Here is a 14,051-nt window from a genome sequence, read left to right on the forward strand (position 1 = left end):
TTCTCTTCTTTTCTCCCTTTTCCTTCTTTCTCACTCTTTGCTTCTCCCTCCCTGGACTCTTTCTCCTGTTCTTTTATAGCTTGAGTCCCTCTCCTTTTCCCCTTTTCTCTTGTACGGTACCTCCAAGCTCCATTCCCTCTTCTTAAGTAAATCAAGCCAGGCCTCAGATGGAGCTGTTGTCCTGACAACCTAAAGGCGCATCAGGCTTTCACTGAGGCTGGCGGCTGCTGAAGGGGGGCAGTTGTGGAAAGCGAGGGGCCACGCTGAGGGGAGGGCAGAGGGGATGACTCGGAGGGGCTGTTGGAATCCGCGGGGGGCGGGGGAGGTGCCAAGCGGAGGGAGGGAGGGAGGGAGGGACTGAAGGGAGAAACAGGAAGGGGAGGAGGGGGAGGGAGACTCCGGGCTGCTGCCGCTGCTGTGTGGGTTTCTTTACACTCGCTGGCAGGCTGGGTGCCGGCTCCCTCGCCCACCGGGAAAGTGGGTTACGGAGGCAAGAGGCTCAGCTCAGACGCTGGCAAAGGAGCATCCAGCCACAGAGAGACCAGAAAACACCTTCTCTTTGGCCGCCTTCTCTTCATCTTTTCTAGAGGGTTTTATATTTTGTACTCTCTCCCTTCAAATTTTGTTTCTTTGACTTTTCCCCACCTCTGCTCGGGTTTCTGAGGGCTTTGTTGAGTCTTAGAGGCAAAAGAGACTGAGCGGGGGAAAGAGAGAGGCAAAGTGGAAAGGACCACAAATTGGCAAAGCCCGTTACGCCTTTGCCGTGGATGAAAGCCCTCCGTTTGTAAAGCCCTCTCGGCGAGCAGCGGACACACGCACATCCTCCAGAGCAGCCCGCGGCCCGCACCTCGGCGTGGCCACCATGGTCGCCAGAGTTCAGCCTGATCGGAAACAGTTGCCGCTGGTCCTGCTGAGATTGCTCTGCCTTCTTCCCACAGGACTGCCCGTTCGCAGCGTGGATTTTAACCGAGGCACCGACAACATCACCGTGAGGCAGGGGGACACGGCCATCCTCAGGTAGGGCTTTTCGGGCAACTTTTCTGTGGCGCTTAAGAGTGTGTGTGTGTGTGTGTTCTGCTTGAACTCCAGCCCCTGATGCTGCAAGCTTGTGGTGTGTGTGTGTGTGTGTGTGTGTGTGTGTGTGTGTGCGCGCCTTTTACAGACTGGTCGAGGTATCTGCCAACAAATTTCAAGGGGATCCTGGTCCCTGTCAAGGATCAGCAGGGTTGGTTAAATGTTGTTTAGTTCCTAGGATCTTGTTTCTCTTGCCGAGAACGTCTAATTTCATCTATGGTATTAGTGACATTTGGGCAGTATTTTTTTTCTTTTGTGATTGCAGATGCTTTGTACTTAAGAGTTTTGTTGGGGTTCCTTAACTGAGAAAGAAGAGTTGTTGAATTATGGCTCTCAGAGAGTGGTACACAGTATTGCATTCTCCGTGGTGTATGTGTGTATGTACGTGTGGATACGTACAAAAGCTCTCGCTCTGCCCCAGCAATAGTTTGGATAGGAGACTTTCGGTAAGGGTCTTCTAATTGACATGGAGGGCAATAAATCAATCTTAGAACTTTGGTTGATTACTGAGCCTTTTCTGGAATGTGGATAGAAATCAACACAAGAATGAACAGAGGGGAAAAAAAACAAAAGGAACTTGCCAAATTGCTAATACTTAAGAATAGGAGTGTTAAGCACAGAGGTTAGGAAAGAATTAACCTGGCATTAAATGGATATTTCAAATTGATTATTGACCTCAACGTCTTATCTCTATGCAGCTCTGCCAAACTCTGAAATATAATTTGGGATTGAAATTTGGAAAGAGAAGAGTCCCAAGTCCTTGGAGTTTGACCCCTATAAGGGACAGTGAGCTGGAGAAACTCAGATGGAACCTAGCCATAATTCTGTTTCTAAAGAGCTCCTAGCCTGTTTTCCTGTGTTTCTTTTCTCTCTTTCCCCTCTCCATCCACTGCATATACTCCTTGTCCTTTTTTATAGCTTTCCTTGAATTTCTATCAGATACTAAAAATAAATAAATAAATGAATGAATGAATAATGAAAGAAAATGTTCTCCTTGGAGATCTTTTAAAATCTCATTTCATCCAAATAAAATGACCTAGTGTCAGTCTGTCTATCTGGCTAATATTGTTTGTTGTGGCAATAAAAAGCAGTATCTGATAGAAAAGAAGCATCTAATCTGTGTGCAAGGAGCTGATAGTGCATAAACCCTGGGGCATTGGGGAGCAGTTCTATAGCAGAGCTGCCTACAGCAGCAAAGTTTTCTTTCCTTTTCTCAGAAATAAATTTGGTTGGCTGTCACAGTGTCCTGCTTTGGGATCTCTTGCCTTGTTAGAGAGGGATGTGTGGGTTGTGTGTTGTGGTGTGTGTATGTTGCTGCGGAGTATAAAAACTAAGAAAATCCTAATGTGTAAGTGCTCCTGTCTTCATTTCCTGAGCATTGCATGATTATGAATCCCAAAGATCCTACTATCCAAAGCATATTTTCCCTTCTAGCGCTCTCCAGCCCTGTGAAACCTTCATGTGTGATTTATCCACATGGAGTAATAAGATTTATAGAGTAATTTGTCTGTTTGCAAAGGGATTTGGACATGGTGCAGAAAATATTTTCGCAAACACATAAGCATGCCATATCAACTGCTAGCATTCATATTCCCTAACATCATTAACCCTTTACAAGTGAAGCACTCTATATAAATTTATGCTGTTCTTAGAAAGATTTGTTGTCATTGATTATAAGAATGAATATGGGAAAAGTGAATACTCTGGGTGTATAAGTTTTTATGTTAATGTCCATGAACTTTGTAAGGTCTTTCTAAGTCAGCATCACCTATATCTTAAGCTATAGTTATCAAAGAGTTAGATAAGCATGTAAATGTTAATTTAGAAGAAAGAAGGTATTCTTATATTTTCGTACATTGTATGCATACAACTGTATGTCTATGAGAGGCAGTCTTACTACATAAATAACTATATATGATATATACGTGCTTCTGTGTGTCTATGGCTCAAAAGAAATGGAGTTTTTAAGCATTACACTTTAGTAGACATTGCAGTATGGAAATGGGGTGGGTAGTGAGCACAGAGCATAAATATAGAAGCAATTGTTCCCTGGGAAAGAGAAGATAGACAAACAGAGCATGCAGAGAAGTCACCTGTGAGAGTCCATTGCTTTCCCAGACCTCACCTAATGTGCCCTCTTTTTTATTTCCTTTGCCTTGGACAAGGCTTTATTTCTGGGTTGGTGGAGCTCTATCAGAAGTAACTATGGAGAGAGTTCCCTTTGTTTTCATAGCTGACCTTCTTCTCAATCTCTTTAACTGAGTCCAGTAAGCTTTGTGGGTCAGTTTGCTGGTGAAGATTGGCACTCTTGCTTTCTGTTTACAAGTCTAGCCTGGGAAAAGCCTTGCTTCCAATTTATTTTTGACATTTTACTGGGAGCATGAGCTTCCAGGGGAGGAGAGTAAGGAGAACTTGATTCGTTGGAAGCCACAGTAGATGTTTGGCACTGAGAAAGTGAAATGGCAAGGGGAAAAAAAATCCTGTCTCAGTGAGTCTGTGGCCCTGAATGATCTGAAATGGCAACAGAAAAGAAGGGAGGTTTGTAGTTCTGGTGGTTCAGTGACAGGAGCTTGGCTGACTGTCCCCAAAACATTTACCTTTACTGCCTTACTTCCATGAAACAAGTGTTTTGTGGGGGGAACTGATACTTACTTTTGTATAATTATGATCTTTGATGTAAATGTGCATCTTGATAGGACAGTATATACTAGTCTTGGGGTCTTGCTCTGTGATTTCTATCTTTTGGAAAAAAGAAAAGAAAGACTCTAGAATGAAGGTGATAAAACTAGGTGGAAAGAAAGATAATCTCATGTATACCAACCTAACCCTGTTGTTTCCCAGAAGGGATTCTAGATCTTTATGAGCGCCTTTATGAGATCCTTTAAGAGTTAAAGGAAACCACAGTACCATCTTCCATCTCAAAGGCAAAGGATCAAAGTGTGATTCACAGACCAGTGGCAGCAGCAGCAGCGCCTGGAGTGCCTTCCTAAATCCTACTGAACCAGAATCTTCATTTCCATTTGTTTGCACAGTAAAGTATGAGACACAGTTACCCACAGGACTTTACTTGTGCGGAAATCTCAGTTGCTTTTCTGAACGGAGCCCACCTGCCTCACTGCCAACCCCCCACAAGTGTAGGAGTTCATCAATTACTGGATAAGTTTCTAGCACTGGTCCTTCCAACCTTCTATCCTTGTACCCAGGCTCCCATAGGGATTCACTTCCTGGTTAATCTTGACAGCTTGAAACCATGTAACTCTTTTGATAAATTAAGGGAAAAGTGAAAATAGTGTTCCAGTCTGACCTTTAAAATTTCATTTTTCATAGTCCCACTAACTATATTTTCAATATTAGCAGCATACGTCTGGAAAGATCATTATAAAATAATTAATCCCAATATATCTGCTCATAAGGTAACTCTAAAAATTACATATACCTGCATATCTGGACATATTGCATAACTGCATATGTGGTAAAATCAGAGGGTCCACACTAGTGTTGTGACTTTAAATATTTAAAATTGGGGGCATTGAAATTGCATTTATTTCACAATTCTGACCCTATTTGATGTTTTCAGATATTATAATACCTTTTATGGTGATAACATTTTTCCCATTTAAATGTAAATGTACCTAATAAGTGTTAGGTATAAGAAACTAAGTACCTAAGTTTAAAATAGTTAAATTTTTAGTTTTTCAAAATCTTTGGTCTTTTATTTCCTTGTTTGTTTTTACAGTAGGAGAAAAAGCAAAAGCATTAAAAAGATGTGATTATTTGACAGTAAAATGTAAAAATTTTGTGCAACTTTTAAGAGAAAAATGGCTTCTCTTCTTTAAAGCATCTGGCACGCCTACATTCACAAAGAAACTGTCAACAATCAAACAAACTCCTGACACAGTATGTGATTTTTCTACCACTTATAATTATTCATTATTTGAAAACAAACTTTATGGGCATGGGTCTATAGGGAGAGTTTGAGACAATTATGAAGTTTTCTTTTTCTGTAGCTAACTCACTAAAGGTAATCAAAATGTATAGGTTATTACTGATACTTTAAGGACTGTTCATTGCCCATTAAGTCCTTTATCAAATATACTTGGTAAATAATGGAGTAAAGTGTACTATATCTTGTCTAAGAATATGGCAGATTATATACATTTTTAAAAGGATGTTTATGCACTTATGTCACTTGCTGTTCATTTATGTCCTGAGGAACACAGCAGACAAATCTCATGTGACAAATACAAACTGTGGTAATTTGTGTTTCTATAAGTATGAAACACATACATATAGCACATGTTAAGGTGATTGTTCTAGGTAATTTGACTTTGAATGAATTATTTTTAGAATTGTGGAGTGAACAACCAAAAATGACTGACTCATCCACTAAATCAGTTGGTGAGGGTTAAACATTTGTGTTTCTTGAGGCTGGTTCCACATAACAGCAAACTCAGGCAGAAGAAGGATTAGTGCATTTTGCTGTAGTCTTTGGGAGCTCCAAGTACAAGTGTCTGTGACTCACCTGGTAGGAGGTTGCCTGAATGTGTGCTGGTCCCCCTCACTGTCATCACCTGAGCCCAAGAGAGCCTGCCCTTTCAGGCCACAGCTTTTGGCCATTGGCCCTGTTCTCCTTTGCATATCCTGCCTGTTACTTTGTACAACTCAGAAGAGCTAGGCTCTAATTTTGGATCTATCCTTGAATGCTACATGACTTTGAGAATGTCTCTTAAATATTTTGAACTTCAGTTTCATTTAAAAAATGATGAAATTACCTATTTTAGTTACTCTATGGGATTGTTTTAAAGAGCCCACAAGAGGTTAAAGTAGTTCACTTTGGTGAATTATAAACTGCTACATAAAGCATAAAGTGTTAGTGGTTTTTCAACTACATGTAGCCAGTTGTTTAGACTTTAGGGAGCTCTTTTTTTTTAGACCAGAGTTTCTCAAACTTTAAGGTGTATCCATATTACCTTGAGTGCTCATGAAAACGAAGATTACCTGGCCCCCACCTTCAGAATTTCTGATTCAGTTCTCTGGTAGGGGCTGAAGTCTACATTTGTAACAAGTTCTCAGATGATGCTGATGCTGCAGCACCGGGCCACAGTTTGAGAACCACCGACTCTCGCTGCTACAAGTGTGTTCTGTAGATGAGCATCTTCAGTATCATATAGTCACTTGCTAAATTCCAAAATCTCAGGGCCTATTCCAGACCTACAAAATCAGAATCTGCATTTTAACAAGATCCCAAGTGATTCATAAGCACATTAAAGTTGGAGAAATGCTGCTGTAGAGAGTTCACAACCATGGCTGCATGTTATACTCTACTGGAGGCCTTTTAAAAAACAATGAAGCCACATATTCCCTACTCTCAGAAATTCTGATTGAATTAGTTTGGGGTGGGGCTTGGACATAGGTATTTAAAAAACGATTCTGATATGTACACCAAGTTGAGAACTGCTGCTTTACTGGTTGAAAAATCTCTTTTACAAACCATGTTCAGGGCAGCACTTACTAGATGTGTAGTAAAAAATTATAGTCATGTGTGTGGTTTGGGAAGTATTTCAACAACAAAGATATGCAAATTCAATTGAGAGAGAGGAAAGAGATCATCATAGATCCATTTCTTTACCACACAATCTCATCCCTACAATGTCATGGAAAATGGAGTGGATGTTAAAATAATCCATATTATTTTAATGTGGTTCCAATTTACATAATATCTCTTGAAATAGCATTAAAGCTTGACTTTTTAAATCCTGTTGTCTTGTGTTCACTCTTTCATTTATGTTAGGCAAGACACAAAAGATACAAAACAGTTTTAGATTTTCTTTTTAATGGGAGAAAAGAGACTATATTCAGTCAAGGAAAATGTCTTTGGTCTTATTCAAACAGGCTTACTTCTGTGTACTTATGTTGTCATATTTGCCACAAATATGATTTACAAAATATTAGCTAGATGTTTGTAGAATTCATTTCAACTCTACATGGTGATCAGTCTACATGAAACTAATAGACAAGTGTTTATGTCAAAGATAAAGGATTTTTATCAAGGGTATAAGTTCAGAATGTTCAACAAGTAGAGTCGTCCCATAGTATCTGTGGGAGATTGGTTCCAAGACCCCCCTCGATACCAAAATCTGCAGATGCTCAAGTCCCTTGTATAAAATGGCATAGTGTTCCCATATAACATATGCACATGCTCTAGTATACTTTAAATCATCTCTAGATTACTTATAATACTTAATATAATGTAAATGCTATGTAAATAGTTGTAAATAAAATGTAAATGCTATGTAAATAGTTGCCAGTGCTCTGGCAAATTCAAGCTTTGCTTTTTGGAACTTTCTGGAATTTTTCTTCCAAATATTTTCAATCTGCAGTTGGTTTGAATCCGTGGATGCAGAATCCATGGATACAGAGGGCGACTGTAGCCAGAAGACCAAGATCTAAACATCTTGAAATAGTCTGATCTATTAAATGAGTAAAACTGACGGTTACTTGGCCTACTATGCAAGCTATTTTTATGATCAAATGAGATACTATGTATCAAAGTGTTCTGTAAACTATAAAATGATATAAAATGTAAGCTCTTAATAAGATTATTATCATTATATTCACAGTAGGAAATAACTTTTATAAAATTAGAAAACAGTAAAATAAGCTTTTTATTTTTATTTCTATGGTTAAGTTTGGCCATTTGGTCTAAGATGGCCATTTCTTTTCAAGTCCTTTAAAGTCATATGTATCTTATAGTTGAGTTTGTTATCAGGAGTGCAGGATGAGTGAACACATTTTTATAGTCACCTGTAATCAAAACATAATCTCAAGTTAATGAGTGATTAACCTTCACTGAAGAAAACACTTAGCTTCAGAATTTGTTAATTACTATAGGATAGATTTGTAGAAATTTAGAATAGGAAAGTCCTTGGAGATTAGGCAGTCTATCATCTCACTTTAAAGAGATGTAACTGAGAGGAGAAAAATTCAGTTGGTTGTCTAAAGATTCAAGTGATCATTTGAGAACTAGATTCATGTCTCCTGTTTCTCATTTCAGAGATCTTTATTCCAAATAAAGAGCTGAAAATTATCTTCTTGGTTTTCATGTTATAACATGATATGCCTTTTTTTTTTTAATTGTAAGCTATTTTTAAAATTTCTTCCTCATGCTTTTATGTTTCCAAATTTTCTATGATGAATAAATATTATTTTTAAAACAAAGAAAGGAAAGAAAATGAAATATGAGTTAGCCAGTAGTCAATAAATATCTACTGATCATCTACTCAATGTCAGGCACTACGTCAATGACATTCAATGCAATAGGACTCTCTTCCTGAAACTTTTTTTTTTTTTAACATCTTTATTGGAGTATAATTGCTTTACAATGGTATGTTAGTTTCTGCTTTATAACAAAGTGAATCAGCTATACATATACATATATCCCCATATCTCTGCCCTCTTGTGTCTCCCTCCCACCCTCCCTATCCCATCCCTCTAGGTGGTCACAAAGCACCGAGCTGATCTCCCTGTGCTATATGGGTGCTTCCAACTAGCTATCTATTTTACATTTGGTAGTATATATAAATCCAGGCCAATCTCTCACTTCGTCCCAGCTTACCCTTCCCCCTCCCTGTGTCCTCATGTCCATTCTCTATGTCTGCATCTTTATTCCTGTCCTGCCCCTAGGTTCTTTAGAACCATTTTTTTTTTTTTTTTGATTCCATATGTATGTGTTAGCATACGGTATTTATTTTTCTCTTTCTGACTTACTTCACTCTGTCTGACAGTCTCTAGGTCCATCCACCTCACTACAAATAACTCAATTTCGTTTATTTTTATGGCTGAGTAATATTCCATTGTATATATGTGCCACATCTTATTTATCCATTCGTCTGTCGATGGACACTTAGGTTGCTTCCATGTCCTGGCTATTGTAAATAGAGCTGCAATGAACATTGTGGTACATGACTCTTTTTGAATTATGGTTTTCTCAGTGTATATGTCCAGTAGTGGGATTGCTGGGTTATATGGTAGTTCTATTTTTAGTTTTTTAAGGAACCTCCATACTGTTCTCCATAGTGGCTTTATCAATTTACATTCCCACCAACAGTGCAAGAGTGTTCCCTTTTCTCCACACCCTCTCCAGCATTTACTGTTTGTAGAGTTTTTGATGATGGCCATTCTGACCGGTGTGAGATGATATCACATTGTGGTTTTGATTTGCATTTCTCTAATGATTAATGATGTTGAGCATTCTTTCATGTGTTTGTTGGCAATCTGTATATCTTCTTTGGAGAAATGGCTATTTAGATCTTCTGCCCATTTTTGGATTGGGTTTTTTGTTTTTTTGATATTGAGCTGCATGAGTTGCTTGTAAATTTTGGAGATTAATCCTTTGTCAGTTGCTTCATTTGCAAATATTTTCTCCCATTCTGAGGGTTGTCTTTTTGCCTTGTTTATGGTTTCCTTTGCTGTGCAGAAGCTTTTAAGTTTCAATAAGTCCTATTTGTTTATTTTTGTTTTTATTTCCATTTCTCTAGGAGGTCATGATATGCCATTTTTTTTACCCCCCCTAAAAAATTATGCTAGTCTCCTATGATTTGTCCCTCTTGGAGACCCTACTAGGATGGATGCAGTGAGGTTGTGGTCTCAGTTGGCAGGCTCTCCTTTGCACAGGCTCAAAGGGTATTCTACCCATTGCAGACACTGTAGATTGTATCAAATTCTTTCAGGAAGGTAGAACTTTTTTTTCTAATTTGAACAAAAGTTACTTTGGGCTAAAATTGGGACTGATTGTGTTAAATTGGGAGGAACTGGAAATAGATCTAGACCTGTCTCTTGGGATGACAGAGGCACTGCTGCAGTTGCCTGGGGAGTTTCTGGTGTGACATGCAGGACAAGGTCTCATGAAGCTTTCTTAGCAGGTGAGAGGCGGAGCCAAGGAAGGTACAACATGGTACACAAAGAAAAAGGGCAGAGCACAGTAAGGGGAAAATAACAGGTCAACAGCTTTTAGTGAGCCCCCCATGGAGGCAGGCAGTGTTACAGGGAGTTCTGTCAGCTCCTAGTAGAGACTCAGTCTCAAGACTGAGGCTCAGAGAAGAAACAGAGTCCTTGTCTTAAGGGCTGGCTTGAACAGGGCAGAGAACTCAGTAATAAGGGATATTCCTCAGACATATTACCAAGATAGGTAACTTGGTCAAGGAGTAAAAGGGAGGGATGTAGTCCCTAGAACTGAAGCTCTGTGTCAAAGCTATGGTAACAAGGGGTGACATGGAGATGCATCTCAGAGTGCTGAGCCCCATCTTCTTAAACTCTTGCTGTATAAGTTCAGGATCATAAAACCTGGTCCAGCTTTGTGAGGTAAAGATGAAGACAAACGTCTGAAATGAAGTAGGAATTGACACTACTTAGACCTTCCAGACTCCAGGTAGTTGGCAGAACCATGGATCCGAGCTCACCTGACTATCCCAGACCTATTGTTTTCCAGTATCAGTGTAGAAATGTCACCAGATCCTTCAAAGGCTTCTCCTCATCTACAGCATAAAGGCAGAGCCCCTTAGCTTGGATAACTCTCCATGACCTGCTACCTCACTGTGTCCGCTAATTCAGAACCACTTAACAGTCGGCGCTCACGAGCATGCTAGTGTGTGTGCACACACAATGCTGGTTCTTACCTTTCTTCATGATGCTCTCTCCGCCTGGAACCTCTTCCTCCTCTCCACCCCTCCCACCATACTTCTTTGCTAGGTTGCCTCTTTGCCGCTCTTTCAAGGCTCAAGGTTAGTTCTGGTGCTATCTAATTCAAGTAATCTTCCGTAATTTTCCCAAAGTGGGCTAAGTACCTTATTTATTATTGCCGATAGCTTCTCTGCATACCTCCCCTTCAGCTTAACTGAGATACAGTTGACAAATAAAATTTCATATACTTAAGGTATACAGAAGAATGATTTGATATATGTATCAATTGTGAAATGATTACTAAAATCAAGCTAATTGACATATCCATCACCTCATATAGTTATCTTTGTGTGTGTGTGTGGTGAGAACACCCAAGATCGACTCTGCTAGCAAACTTCAAATATACAATACGACATTATTAACCATAGTCACCATGGTGTACTTTAGATCCCCAGAAATTACTCATCTTACGATTTAAAGTTTGTACCCTTTGACTAATATGTCCCCATTTCTGCCACCCCTCAAGCCCCTCACAGTCACCATTCTACTTTCTGCCTCTCTGACTTTGACTTTTTTAGATTCTGCATATAAATGAGATAATACAGAATTTATTTTTCTCTGTCTAGCTTATTTCACTTAGCATAATGTCCTCCAGGTTTATTCACATTGTCACAGATGGCAGGATTTTCTTCTTTTTTATAGCTGAATAATATTCCATTGTGTGTATATAGATATAGATATAGGTTTCCTACTTTCTTTATCCATTCATACATTAGTGAATGCTTAGGTTGTTTCCATATCTTGGCTATTTTGAATAATGCTGCAAAGAATATGGAAGTACAGGTATCTCTTTGAGATACTCATTCTGTTTCCTTCAAAAATATACCCAGAAGTGAGGTAACTGTAGCATATGCATACCTCAATGTAGCATTTACTACACTTAAAAATTATATTCACTTGTATCTTGCTTCAGATGTGCTATCAGCCCTTCAAAGGCAGGTGTTTCATCTACTTTACCTTTTCATTCCAGAATTTAGCTTAGTACCTACAAGTTCTCAGATAAATATTTGCTCACTGAATTGAACAGAGAGTGATACTCATACTATAAATCAAGCAGAGCAGAAATTTATTTATAAAAGAAGAAATAAATTAGGAGACATGGATGAAGGAAGTTATGTTAGTGGTGAAATCAACCACCCCTGGAGTGATTGTGGATGTGTGGTTGAAGAAGACATAGTAAAATAAGAGATTGATTCTCTTCTGGTCATTAGTAGGGTGGATTAGGGGGTTTGGCTGGAAATACTTTGAACATTCCCTGTTGCTGCTACTCTATTTGAGGATGGCTTTCTAGAGAAGGTCAAATAGGGTTTTTTTTAGGAGAATCCCAAAGCTTCAGTCACAGGGGCCCAGACAAATTATGCTCCTTCCTCTGATAGATTAGTAGCTCTGACAGAGCTAAGAGTCACTCAGTGCTCCTGAAGTGAGGCATGTCCTCTGTCTGAAGAGTGAGCTCAGCCTCGCAGGGAGCTGTAAGAGAAGGGATATACTTTCCTGGAACTGCTGAGACTTTCTCCCCTAGTGGTGGCTGTGGACTTTCAGGGGCTAAGTTGGGGATTTGGGAGCAGGATTGTTGTGCAACAGGTATATTCACCTCACCTGTTCTACCTCGTTGTGAAATGAGGCGAGGGGCAGATCACTCACATTCATTTGACTCAAAGTAATTATTCATACTGAACAATGATGCTTACCTGAGTTTTGCAGTGTAGGGTTCATTACTCACTCCTGGAGAAATTCCAACTTGAATGTACAATGGGCTTTGTAATAATCCCCAATTCCCTTTTGTGCGTCTTGCCATAATGCACAAGGGCGTTATTTGTATTAGGTCAGAGGGAAAATGCAACCCAGTTTCTCATACAATAATGCATTAATATTTATTCCTTTATAATTTTTGATGATGCATTTCTATATTGAATGTTTATATCTTAAAGTTATCTAAAGTTAGTAACATCCTTTCTCAAGTTGTGCTTTAGACATGCTACTGTTTGCCACACTACCTTTCTAGGAACAAAAGATAACAACGAAAGTGATGCAGTTCAGTACTAGCCAAAATACACGTGAAAATACTAAATGAGAAAAATAATTGGTTTCCTTATTTCTAATCTTTGTGTTTCTTCAGTCACACCTCGTTCTAGCATATCTACATCAGGGCTGTTTATTTTATGGGGTTTAAGCCACATACAGCTGCCAATTTGTGGCTGATCTTCATCTTGAGATAACCAAAGATTGCTGTCATCTTGTGTATGTTCGTGATGCAATTGCATGAGCATATCTTACGATCAGCATTTTCTGTTGCTGAATCATTAACTTAGCAGATGAATGGATTTTTCTTTGACTTTCTTTTTGACCTCTATTCTTCTGTGTATCTTTTGTGGCTCTAATCTGATGAACTAATATCTAATATCATCACCATGACAAGGAACTGCCTAAAGTCTATAGGCTATTACTAGATTAGAGAAATTTCTAGATTGAACATCAAGAGATTTAGACTTTAGTTCCACAAAACCTATTGTCTATAGAAAGTTGGGAATTATCCTCCATAGTTTCAACTCCAAAATTGTTATAATTCCTACTTGCCTATTAAACAAAGATGTCGGTCTGGTAAACTGACATTAAGTTTTTGAATATGGTTGAGTAAATCAGATGAAATGCATGATGTTATAAATGAGATGATATGCTCAAATTAAAAAAAATAATAAACTCCTACGTTATCTTATAAATGTCATAGTTTAGGAAACAAAAATATTTTTGCATGAATGCCTTAATTCTTGTATAAAAATAAAACAATTCAAAATACAGTTCTTCTAAAAATAACAGTATTTATACAGAATCTGTTATGTGTAAACAATTTGTGTCACAAATGTACTTAATCTATATTGTATAGATTTTTATTTTATTTTTAATTTTTTCAGCATACATTTATAATTATATATAGAAAGTAAAAGCATACATGTGCCTTTTATATGTACATAAAATTTACATACACAAAATATAAATGTGAATATTATTGTGAACTTGGGTCATAGCACACTTTAATAGGAACCTAATTAATTTGATGCACTAATAATTGGGGAACTTTATTTCAGAAAACCAAATTTTCCAGGTTTTCAAGGGTGTGGACAGATATAATATATAAGTATCACATGATGGCTTTCTTAATTGGTTTGGTTAATATGTTTTATTTTTAAGTAATCATTATGCAACAGCCAAAATTATCTTGTAAGAGAAGTCAGACATAATAT

At 38.4% G+C, this 14,051-nt stretch overlaps 1 protein-coding gene across 3 annotated transcripts in view; it reads left to right on the forward strand.

Moving 5' to 3' along the window:
• The first annotated feature begins 448 nt into the window (after positions 1 to 448).
• The window catches only part of LSAMP (limbic system associated membrane protein), a 645,981-nt gene continuing 632,378 nt past the window's right edge, over positions 449 to 14,051 (forward strand). For all 3 annotated transcript variants that reach the window (XM_059921072.1, XM_059921070.1, XM_059921071.1), the window contains exon 1: positions 449 to 1,017. In XM_059921072.1, the coding sequence (XP_059777055.1) occupies positions 863 to 1,017 (155 nt within the window). In that variant the 5' untranslated portion in view covers positions 449 to 862. The remainder of the gene's footprint in view (positions 1,018 to 14,051) is intronic.

The sequence above is a fragment of the Balaenoptera ricei genome, chromosome 4, assembly GCF_028023285.1.
Source record: "Balaenoptera ricei isolate mBalRic1 chromosome 4, mBalRic1.hap2, whole genome shotgun sequence".
NCBI lineage: Eukaryota > Metazoa > Chordata > Mammalia > Artiodactyla > Balaenopteridae > Balaenoptera > Balaenoptera ricei.